The sequence below is a fragment of the Colias eurytheme genome, chromosome 23 (genome assembly GCF_061535395.1).
Source record: "Colias eurytheme isolate Ceu_HAF_F1 chromosome 23, ilColEury1 Martin Lab GWU primary, whole genome shotgun sequence".
Lineage (NCBI taxonomy): Eukaryota > Metazoa > Arthropoda > Insecta > Lepidoptera > Pieridae > Colias > Colias eurytheme.
The window spans coordinates 2,643,491-2,655,862 of record NC_143002.1 but is presented as its reverse complement, the minus strand read 5'-3'; the positions used below and the strand labels follow the sequence as shown (position 1 = coordinate 2,655,862).

The 12,372-nt window shown below is 30.9% G+C and overlaps 2 protein-coding genes across 2 annotated transcripts; both read left to right on the top strand.

Moving 5' to 3' along the window:
• The first annotated feature begins 1,799 nt into the window (after positions 1-1,799).
• LOC149898166 (uncharacterized) lies at positions 1,800-6,015 on the top strand. Its single transcript, XM_090115578.1, has 2 exons — positions 1,800-2,354; positions 5,252-6,015. Exons 1-2 carry the CDS (start codon positions 1,865-1,867, stop codon positions 5,500-5,502), a joined length of 741 nt encoding a protein of 246 aa, XP_089971704.1. The 5' UTR covers positions 1,800-1,864; the 3' UTR covers positions 5,503-6,015.
• A 2,579-nt stretch (positions 6,016-8,594) lies between these two features.
• On the top strand, positions 8,595-10,184 carry LOC149898165 (uncharacterized). The gene is made up of 2 exons (XM_090115628.1): positions 8,595-9,191; positions 9,568-10,184. The coding sequence occupies exons 1-2, from the start codon at positions 8,648-8,650 to the stop codon at positions 9,840-9,842; spliced, it is 819 nt and encodes a 272-aa protein (XP_089971754.1). The 5' UTR covers positions 8,595-8,647; the 3' UTR covers positions 9,843-10,184.
• Positions 10,185-12,372: the final 2,188 nt, after the last annotated feature.

Below are 12,372 nucleotides of genomic sequence, written 5' to 3'. Positions count from 1 at the left end.
TATAGATAATGGTACGGAACTCTTCGTTGCGCGAGTCCGACTCCCACTTAGCCAGTTTTTTGTACATGGCGCATGTACATACAACATACTTAGTCGTCAAGTAGGGACACGGCTTTATAAGAACTAATAATATTTTGCTGTCGCCATATACCTACGTATAAAAGCCACGCGGCTTTATTGTTTTGATTTAAAGCTTTTTTTCTTTTTATTACAGAAGATAACGAAGAACCGTCAATAAGAATACGTCGCTGCCTCTGGAGAAGCTTTCTTCACCTTCTAGCGATATTCAGTCCATATTACATCTCATTCCACAAAATGCACAGTTTTTATAACGGTCTCATTAGTGATGATGCAATAGAAGACCACATAGATGGACTAGACACGGTGGATTTCGAAATCCAATTTGATGATAACGTCGAATAAACGTCCTATATAAGTATTATTTTATATATTTTTTTAATTAAAGCTTTAATTACGATATTATAAATACATAGTTTCATTTATATCATTAAATCCCTGGGATGTGGTTCCTTTTTGTATAAGAGAAAACCTATCAATTGATAAATGTTAAAAGGAACCACATGCACATTTTCTTAATTATCTAGAAAGTTTAAGAATATTCAGAGCAAATTTATATACACATACTTAAATAAGTAATTTATCAATGAATTTAAATAAAATAAATTTTAATTTTACTTCATCTAACAGAGCTGCAAATGTTTTTGTAAATCCTTTAATATCTCAGAAGTGCGTTTTTGCTGGGTGGTTCCTTTTTGCTTAAATACGGACAATTATAAATAGTAGTATAATGCGTTCATTGAGAAAAATGTATTTTCATTCCACGCTCACCTGGTCAATCTGCAGATTATGATCATTTTTACATTTATGTGTTTTCTTAGCTTAGACTTTCAAGTGCTATCTATTATAGACTTATAATACTGGATTATCTTTTAGATATTATAAAGAAAACTATGAGATTGAGATGGGAGGTTGAAAGATCAGCCATTGCTACGATAGGTAAAGTAAAGAACGCGGGTTTGAATCCCACCTCATGATTGAACTTTTTTCTATTCATTTAAGCATTAAATTTTAATGCCATAAAGCTTAAAAAAGAATAACTTGCAAGCAATATTTATCCCGTGTCATATACTATATTGAATAGTTATCTATACTTTCGCATTTTGTATCAGAAGAATTTTTTTCTTGATTTGGGTCGAACGGTCTAGCCGTATAAGTTCAGTAATATCTAGTATCGTACAACAGGCTTTTAAAAGATTAAAATTGTTTTTTTCTACCACAGCTTTATTATCAGTAAGATGTTGAATGAATTGAACATTATCTGATATCGACAGTTTTCAATACGAAAGAATATCTCATTCCGACGATCAGTACCTACTTCGAACTAAGGTTAGAAATTAGGCGTTACAATTACGAAATCTTTGTTATATGCAGTATGATTAAAAAAATAATTACTTTGTCAAACATCTGAGTAATTTACCTTTAATTCATATAATAGATCAATCTTAGTGATGTTTTTCGTAAAATAAATCAATAGGTACCAATACAAAAATGTAAAGTTCTAAAAGTAAAGAACGACTATCAATTTCCTCCACTACGGTGACTGCTTCAGATAATCAACTAAGACCTTTTACAAACAAACTCTAAAACAACCTCTAAACCACACATAATTAGGACCACATTTGCTTACCACATTTCCAACTTTTTGCAATCAGCCTTCTATGAAAATATAATGGACTTGGGGTTTACTCCGTACTAATAATACTATGTGCGATATAAAAGCAGAGTGTCGCATTCATTCGTTTATCAAAGTGTAACCGCATTCGTTCGATACAGACGTTTTAAAATGTATTATTTATCTGTGATTTTTTTGTCTGTGGCATGTGCTATGCCGAATCCTGAGACGCCAGTGGACGTAGAATCGGCAGCACGGGCGATGGGAAAGGATTGTAGTGGCGGGATTTTCAGCCCTACGTGTTTGAAAATAGAAGCTATATCGCTGTTGGAGAAACTGAATTCAAAGGAGGAGCTCCAGTTGTTGCCTGGTGTAACTGTGGTGAAGGAAGATAAGGAGAATGGGAGTAAAGCTGACGAATTTGCCGCGGAATTGGCTAGAGCGCTGCCTTCGAAACCAGACGAGAGATTGGATAAATATCTGCTTTATAGATTGGGATCTTACTTGGATTCGCATTCAGTGAAACTTAGGCTGTTAGATGATGGTGCTACTGAAGATGCGAGGGCTTTAATTAGTGAAGGAAGAGGAAAAGGAGGTGGTCTGGGCGGTGGCAAGAAGGGTGGTATGGGAGGATTGCTAGCTGCCGGGCTTATGATGAAAGGTAAGATATTTATAAATATTATTTGTTTAAAGCTGACAAACTATTGTATAAAAATCTAGAGTCCTGATATGTGTGCCCTCTAAGCTTCCATAATATTTAACAGGTAGAAAAGATAAAACATTAGCAAATTGGGCATAGTATTCAAGAGATAAAATCTGAAGTTTTGCGTCTTGTCATCATAAATGAATGGAATAAAAAGGGACGTCAAATTCAAACCTCCTAATTTTTATAAATATGTAAAAGACATAAAAAAAACATACCTATATATAAAGTTTCGCAAAAGATTTAAACCACATTTAATTAATGTAAAAACCTTTACCTTTGGCGCGCAGATATCATAAAAAGCAAGAATTTGCTTCATATTCCGAGAAAATGAATTCATCGTTTTATTATTGTACTGTGTTCATGCCTTTGAAGTTATTCTATCAAGCTCATTGCATAAGTTTTCTTTTCTTTGCAAGTTTTTGCTGTCAGTGACAGTTGAACTCAGCTCATGCTAATGAATTCCTTTAAAAAGATGGATAAAGATAACAAGATTCAATAATTTTCAGAACCTAGGATTCTTTTTTATTAATTTCACACTCGTTATCAACTGTAAAGATGTTGTCTAAATCGGATTCAAAATCTCCCATTGTTTAAAGTCATGTAAAAAGTGATAAATAGGATGCGATATTGAAATATTAAATTGGATATTTTACTTTAAAACTTCAATAAATTTCCAATAACCAAATTTTAAATATAGTCTTATAAATAGAGGGTATATTCATAGACGCAACAGTAGTAAAATCTCGTATTTATCATTAAAATTAGACCAGAAAACTAAAAGCTGGCTTCTATTATTAATTATTCCATAGTTATCTCAATTTACACAAGCTGTAACCGCGACATAATAGCTAGGTCCTTAAAAATATTTCAAACAGCTCATGTTAAATTATTTCAAAAAAATATAGATATTTTATTAATTACATAATTTAGAATATTATTTTTACTATCACTTTTTTTTAATCTACACATAATCCATACTAATATTATAAATGCGAAAGTAACTCTGTCTGTCTGTCTGTTACTCAATCACGCCTAAATTGGTTCAGTAGACTAATTTTCATGAAATTTGGTATGGAGATATTTTGATACCCGAGAAAGGACATAGGATAGGTTTTATCCCGGAAATCCTACGGGAACGGGTTTTTCTTTGAAAACGCGGGCGAAGCCGCGGGCGGAAAGCTAGTTCTCTATATAACCAATTATTAAAACAAACCATATTATATACAATGTATAATTTTCTCTCGCAATTAGCTATAAAGTTTCCATTTAAATTGGTAGAATGATTTCAATAGGACTAAAAGTGACGTTTGAAGCAATCATAAATCATTATGAAGCAGAGCATGAAAATAATAGAAGCAAGTGTCGTTTCGTATAATTTCTTACAATCATACCGCATCTGTAATAATACTTTTCCATTGCCAATGTCAATTTATAAAAAAAAAATACTAGATATGCAGTCCACGGCTTCAATTATTGCGTATTAAGAGTTTAAACTCTGTGGTTTAAACTGTTACTTAATATGCTCATTTAATTAGACTACGGACAGTTTTATACACAGTGTACCATTACAAATTTTACAATCATATAATATTAAAAGAAAAGGAAACATTCACAGCACATAAGGCAACCTTATCGCTTATCAGCGATCTCTTCCAGGCTGCCCAAGGTAAAGGATAAATGTGATGTGTAAAATGTTATGTATGTTAGAAATTTCATACAAATCGGACACCTTTTTTGCGTGATATAATAACCAATTTATGTCCTTTAGATTGCTTTTCCATTTAGTTTGAAGCGTTTAGCCGTTGAAGCGATAATTATTGGTTATTTACAAACACAGTCCTCGCTACACATCCTCGCACATTATTGGTGGAAAAGCACCTCGCAAACTATCATGATTATAATATATTTATATTATATAAATAGGCTTCTGTCCCAGCTCGCCCGTGGCGAACATGTTTACGTTTTATCTCTATAAGTTCCATCCTCGTACTTCAAGGAATATTATAAAAAAATAAATGATGAAATCGAATCAGCCGTTCTCAAGTTTTGCGCTTAGTAACATTTGGCGATTCATTTTTATTATTAAGATTAGGATGAGTTTGATTTTATAAGAACTAATTTTAATGGTTTTAAGTGATATTTGTTTTACTTTAGCAATCAGATACTCAATTGCATCACATGGAATTTTTCCGTGAATCTTTTCACTTGCTTATATCTGTTTATCCTTTATCAATTAAGGCTTCTGTATTTTTGTGTCCTGTGTGTGTGAAGCACACAAATGTAATATAACGAATAAAGAATAAAAAAAATCATATCGAACCATAATATATTACGGTACATTTAGACCAAACCAACATAGAGCTAGAGCTAGAGCAAGAGCATTCTTTCGTGATCATTTAGTGTACACGAAAACTCGTATTCTGTATAATTGTTCAGTATTAGAACATTGCATAGAATATTTTCGAACGCACTAAGAACAACGAAAGAATGCTCTACCTACGTCTGTTTACACTAAAATAATTTAACATAGTGTTAGACAAAACTGTTCAGTTAATACATAACATAATATTATGAATTGAATGAATGAACTTATTTTATCCTATGTAACCATTGTGGAATCATTTAAGCTATCTAACTTATCTTCTGAATGGCAAGGAATGGTAAACCGACTAAAATGCATAGCATTGTATCTGATATATTTATTTATAAGACAATTTAATGTACTACACCAAGTTAAAAATATTTACAAATATACAATATACAGGTTGATACACACAGTTGATACATAAGGCGGTAGTACTATTATTTACCATAGCTATACAATTGTAAAAAAATATTTTCACTGTTTACAGGTACAATGATGTCACTAGGCTTAGGGGCGCTCGCGCTTCTAGCGGGCAAAGCGCTGATGACCGCTCTAATGTCACTCCTTCTCTCTGCTGTCATCGGCTTGAAGTCTCTCTCCTCAGGTGGTAAATCCACGACATATGAAATCGTTTCCAAACCTATTTACAGCCATTCTCATTCCCATTCAACGGCCCATGAAGATGTAGGCGGTTATGGCCATTCAGGGTACGGCAGAAACTTGAAGGCTAGACGCTAATCTTTTTGTATGAATTTTGAGCGTCCGATTATAATTTCATGAATGAAGTGCAATTATAGTTTCATGAATTACGGGCATGCGATTATAATTTTGATCTTGCAATGAAAATGTTTTGTATCCATGTTTAGTTATAAGTATTTATGGGTGTGCATGATATCATAAATTATTGTGTTTTAAATGGTTATGGATGTGTGCATTTATGAGTGTCATTGTTAATTTATTTTAATAATTTATTACGTAAATTAATTATTTAACTCGTTTTATACTTTTGTATTCCAGTGTACCTAGATTAATTTTTGTATGTATTGAATTTATTTTTAATTATATTATGCAACTTTATTATCTATGTAATTTTGTATAAAGTATATTTTTATGTATTTATGTATGTTTATGTAACGTTTATTATTTGTATGTTTACCAGTATTTATATATACGCATATTATTTTATTATCTTTATGTTTAATTATTGCATTTAATTATTAAATAGTATTTTGAGTAATTTAAGTAGTATATCACGTTGGGATATTATTTTCACATTTTGCTACTTTTTATTTTTCTTATAAATACTGTATTTATTATATTTTTTTCTATTAATACATAATAATATTATATGCGAAAGTACAAATTTAGCATTATTAATATCAGTATTATATTTTATAGTACATATTATATATGAATATCTGTGATTTATTTTATAGTATATAAGTGTGTTATGTATTATTGTAATAATTTTATAACAATGGAAATAAAGTGTTTATGGTTATGTGATATTTTTATTTGTATTCTGTTGTTTTAAGCTATTCTTAAAACTTTTATTTGCTATCGAGGTTTTTATATATTACCTACTAGCTGATGTAATCATGTATCAATCATCAAAGAAAAGTGTATATGACATGAGCGATAGAAAAAAAATATTACAATTAATTTTGTAAATCTGTTCTAATAAGTATTATAAATCAGAATATATTGTTTGTTTGGTTAAACGGTGCTTTTTATTAGTTCGAATTGAGGCTAAATAACACGACGCTAAGACCAATAGAATCAATGAAAAATGTTGCAAATAATATTTCTTTGTAGAGCAGGTGGAGCTGCTTGGCTTATCTAGCAGAGGCTTATCTAGAGTAATCTTTATTAGCATTTATAATGAGTAGGTATTACGTATAAGCATCTTCCTGTCTTTTTCTCTTTAGCCTTTTTCCGTCTCTGCAAAACATAGGCTTCTCCGAAGGCATGCGATTGAATGAACACTAATTGAGTATTATAATATATTATACTTACTGCAAAACCAAGTTATTGCTCGTTTAATATCGTGAAAACACTTAAGGATTGTCACACTAAAGTTAACGGCTAGTATTGAGGTGATTAACAATGAGTTTAAGCGTAAACTGCTTCCTTGTAAAATTGATTATAAACACTTGTCTCCATTATATACAGACTCCCACGATTATAGAGATTTTTATTTTGTTATTTAAATAAATCGTATGGGAAAAAGGAATATTACAATTAGATATAGGTAGAGCTTATAATGGTTGCCATCTTTTCTTTACCAAAAATTTAGCATTGATGTTTTATTGTAATTTTAGGAAACATTTATGTAGATGGACAATTACTTAATATGAGATCATAAGGAAAAGCCGAAGTCTGTTTTATTCAGTTTGTTATGGGAACAAATAGAGGTAGATTTGAATTTGAAATAGTTTTATAAATCAATTAATACAATGAATCTCTTATTATCAGCTATTCTATAATAATATTATTATTCTTTAATAATCCTACTAATATTATAAATGCGAAAGTTTGTGAGGATGTGTATGTGTGTGTTTGTTCCTGTTTCACGCAAATACTACTGAACCGATTACATTGAAATTGGATTAACACATAGGATAGGTTTTATCCCGGAAATCCCACGGAAACGGTAACTATGCGGGTTTTTCTTTTAAAACGCGGGCGAAGCCGCGGGCGGAGAGCTAATATTATTATAAAGAGGTAGTTTGCGAAATTATATCTCTACAGAGCAATTTATGAAAATTACTTTCAAATTAGAAATTAATTTTGTCTCAGTGGCTATACATATTTGTTTATCCCGGGTCTACTTGGCTGTTCCGGCTTGCCATATCTTATTGTAGTAATATGAACCGGAATCTCGTTAAAATACCATTAAATTTTTCAAAAATATAAATCCATGTTCTTTGGATCGTTAAATTTGTTTTCTCTACAATGACTTTCCTTAGCTTTTAACCACATTACTTTTTTCCGTTTTGATTCAATGAACAAAGAGATTGAATATTTTTTAATAGGAAAAAGTTTTGAATACCTATATAAATTCATAAACATTTTTTAAAGCTGGGTATTATTGATGTTTTAACATTAAATTTGATGGTTTCAATGGAATCAATATTATTTCATTTCGATATTTCAGATATATACATATTTAAATAATAATTGAAGATGTTTAGCATAAAATATATTTTTTGAACGCTCAATAAGATATCTATCTATACTATAGAGAGGATAGGCAACCCATTTTGATGTTGTGGAAGTGATCATAGTCCAATTTATTTTGGACTTAACAAAAAAGACAATACTTACATACAAAAACCACAGAAATTCGGTAATATGACTCAACTACTTTTAAAAATTATATCCACAAGTATGAAGGCTTTATTTTAAACATTTTTGCTATCCATGGACAATCTAAAGTATCCGGAGCACTAGACAAAAAAAATATTTTTTTATATGATTCATTGTATTTGATGGTAAAAGCTATTCAATCGTTAGGTATTTTAAAGCACATTAGAGTCTCTACTCTACATTATCTTTTGAGGAAACTGTTACTACGTATTCCACTAGTCTACTTACTTAAAAATAGTAGGTAGTTACCATTAACTAATTATCTCCGAAAAGATGTAAGAGAAATTCACATTTCTATCAAATTGATCGCGTTAGCTGATTATTTGAAAGTAAGCTCATTTCTCCGTAACAAAGCTTGCATTTTGCTTTTTTTAACAATTCTGGCGTCTTGTTTGCTTTTTATCACTTACTTATGGTATAAAATCTCCGCTGATAGTATCTGTATTATCAGTCACATTCTGACATCGAACGAAATGGTATTAGGTTTTTGAACAGTGAATAAAGTGAAGTGACAATGGTTGGCAAAAATGTGATGGTTATCTGTGTGCTTGTGCTATACAATACAATAGTTCTCGCTTCGATTGAAGACACCGATGCGAACAATGTCGCACAGAACGACGTTGTGAAAAACTTCTCGAGTGCTGACCGTACAGGACGATCTCTTCACAAGGAATGCAACAGCAGTCTCAGTGCTAAATGTGTTAAAATCCACGTCCTATCCTTTTTAGAGGACTTGAGCTCTCGCGATGAGCTTCCTCTGCTACCAGGACTGAGCATCGTCAAGGAAATGAAAGCGAACATTTCTACTCCAGAAGAAATAGCTGCGGAATTGTCCAGACAGTTCCCTGGAAAGCCAGATGAGAAGCTCAATAGGTTCCTATTGTATCGCTTGCAGAACTACTTGGACAGTCATTCATTGAGGTATAGGCTGTTGGACCCAAAGACTTCGGATGATGCTCTGAAGATGGCAAATGACGAAACGGAGACTGGAAGAAGGAGGCGAGTTAAGGGCGGTGGCGGTGGAGGCGCTTTAATGGCTGCCGCGTTGATGATGAAAGGTATGCATTAAAAGATCTTCAACTTTGTATCAAGACACGAGTCTTAGGCCATCAATTAAAGATAAAATGTAATATTAAAATGTAATTATCTAGAAACGTAGTAAAAGAACTTTCATTTATCGAGGTTATAATTTATACGAGTCTGTTTTCAATTTTATTAAACTTTTCCTTTCTACGTATACAATGAAAATACTGAGAAAAGTTCTATCCTTCCTTTTTCATCAATCAACTTCATAATTTATATTTATTTTCCTACCAATTAAGCATGCAAAAAAAATAATGTTGTGATGTAAATATAGTTATTCTAATTTGCTTATTTCGTGTAAAAAACAATCTTCTTTGCTAACACTCAAACATAATGTATTTTCTATTCCAGGAACTCTCGCAGCAGCAGCCCTTGGAGCATTAGCATTATTAGCCGGTAAAGCATTGATGACAGCCCTAATGTCCCTCCTTCTATCGGCTCTGGTCGGTCTCAAGGGTAGTGGCGGGAAATCCACAACATACGAAATAATAACCAAGCCAGAGGTATCACATCATCATTCACACAGTCATGAGGAACAACATGAGCATGGTCACCATGGAGGGTATAGAAGAGCATACGATAATAATAATTACAATAGCTACATGCCTTATGACGCGACGGCATAGGGTTGTCGACTTTATAATTTGTAAAATGTCAGTACATGTTACGAATTAGAAATATGATTCGTTATATGAATTTATTAGCGATATATTTGAATAATTTTAATTTTGTACATTTGCTTCCTATTTATTTATTTATTATTTAATTTATTAGCTAGGTATATTTTCTAATATCCTATACAAAAGCTACTTTTCTCAAAGATGTTTGCCAGTACGACTAATTTAAAATAATAAACAAATTATACACAATGCTTTGAATAAGAGTTAAAACGAGTTTATGAAATGCTTTCATTAAATAAATAGGCGCAACAAAAAGAGTAATGTAATCATTGCTTTCATTTTATACCAGGGGCAAACATTTGTTTCAATAAACCAGAGGCTATTATATTTTAATAATAATTTAGGTACATAATAAATTATAATATCACTATTTATTAATGTATCCAAAGATAGCTTTTATTTATTTGCAGTAAATATTCACTATTTATAACGCATTAAATTATTGTAACTTTACTTTTAAGTATTTATTTTGATAACTCTTTTATCTCAATAATATGATTAATTATTATTATTTCAAATACCTAATTATATTTATTTTCCTTTCGCTATTTGTTATTTCCTAATTATTTATTGCAGTTTCCTTGTGGGCGTGTTAAAGATGTGTCTCGTATTTTTTTAATTATTTTTCTTTAATATTTCTTGTATTATATTACCCACCGTTGTATTTATTCTATAACTTATATGCTTTATAGATACTCTTTATTTTCTACTGATGTTATTCATTCTAGAACTATTTACTTATTTATTATATTATATTATATTAATATATTATATAGCAGTATGTGTAGCTGTGATATAGTATGTACTAAGTACTTCAGTATATATTATGTTAACCAAGTATCAACTAATTTATTGAACGTGCTAATAATGTGAATATTGTTAATTTATTTACTGAATAAAGTTTGTTTTTTATTTCATTTGTTCCTTTTATTCTTCCTAACTAGAAAAATACTCCGATAAAGGCTGCTTTCAAAATTCAGTAATTGGCTGATTATTATTAAAACTGAGAAATAACGATAACCTGTCTGTCTGACGATAGTCTGTCTGAGCAAAATAACTAAGCTGTAGCTTTTTTCTGCTTGTGAAACAAAATGTAAATTATTTTACATTCCTCATTCATATCAAAACAATCAAATTTCAAAATATATGTTTTGGATGGCTAATAAAACAATTCTATCAATGTTAATGGGTTGACTCTACTATAGGGTACTTAATATTCTCACTTGTGTACAACAAAATAAACATTAAAATATCTGTAGGCGCAATTAGCGTTAATGAGTCCAATTGAATTTGATAAATTGATATATTTAATTGTGTTAGACTTCATTTTTAGTCCGATACTTATCATCGAAAATATTATTCATATTTTTAAAGGATTTTAGAATTTAGCATACCTATTTCTCATTTTAATACTAGTATAAATTATTACTCCTAATAAAATATGAAAAGCAAATGTGTGTATCAACAACTAACAAATTTTATAAATTTAGTAACTTAGTCTAAACTCTAATGTGTCTGTCTGTCTGAGATTTCACCCCAGAAGCACTAAACGAATTTTGATGAAATTGTGAAACGTGAAAGAAGTCTTGGCAAAGGAAATAGATTACTTTTTGTTAAAGATACAAAAATTAATGCTTATTGATAAAATTATGGAATTGTAATATTTACGCGTAATCACAAAGCAACATATTGTAAAAAAAATATTTGTTGTCTGACATGTTTTAATTTAAATTAATTATAGTCGAATCATTTCTATGGCCTTAAATACGTATTTTTTCTAATTTATCTATAATATTATTTTTATTGACTTACCGAAATTTTCCTGACTTATAGAAATTTTACCCACACAGAAAAATTTTCCTGACGTATAGAAATTCTCCTCGAAATTTTCCCGACTTATGGAATTTTCCTGACTTATACATGTTTTCCCGGCGTATATACATTTTCCTAGCGTATAGAAATTTTCCTGGCTTATAGAAATTTTCCTGGCGTATAGAAATTCTCCTGTCTTATCGAAATTTTCCTGACTTATGAAATTTTCCTGACTTATAGAAATTTTCCTGGCGTATAGAATTTTTCCTGGCGTATAGAAATTTTCCTTTCTAACCTACCTAGTTACTATTGGAAAATTTTATGACTGATTAAAGTAAACCCACCTATTCCCACCCACATCCCGTACGCTATGCTCTCTATCCACAGGCCGCGCGTGCGCAGAATGGCTCTGTATCTGTACCAATTTTACATAATACATTTTTCTAAAGGAATTTTATTGTATATGTGTAATTTAATCTAAATTATTATTTAACGATGGCAAATATGAATAGAATGGCAATAGATATCCTCATATTTCTTATACACATTATTCACAATTACCCTGTAAAATAATATGATTGAACATTGTCATACACTTTCCTTGGGCTACGAAAGCGAAGGCGCTTGAAAGCTCCCAAACAAACTCTTCAGTTTTTTTTTATGT

What these genes read in the sequence shown, in the direction of transcription:
- LOC149898166 (XM_090115578.1), top strand. Translation starts at nt 1,865, where the DNA reads ATGTATTATTTATCTGTGATTTTTTTGTCTGTGGCATGTGCTATGCCG. An exon ending in TGCCGGGCTTATGATGAAAG is followed by an intron (nt 2,355 to 5,251) that starts GTAAGATATTTA and finishes CACTGTTTACAG; the next exon opens with GTACAATGATGTCACTAGGC.
- LOC149898165 (XM_090115628.1), top strand. Translation starts at nt 8,648, where the DNA reads ATGGTTGGCAAAAATGTGATGGTTATCTGTGTGCTTGTGCTATACAAT. An exon ending in TGCCGCGTTGATGATGAAAG is followed by an intron (nt 9,192 to 9,567) that starts GTATGCATTAAA and finishes TTTCTATTCCAG; the next exon opens with GAACTCTCGCAGCAGCAGCC.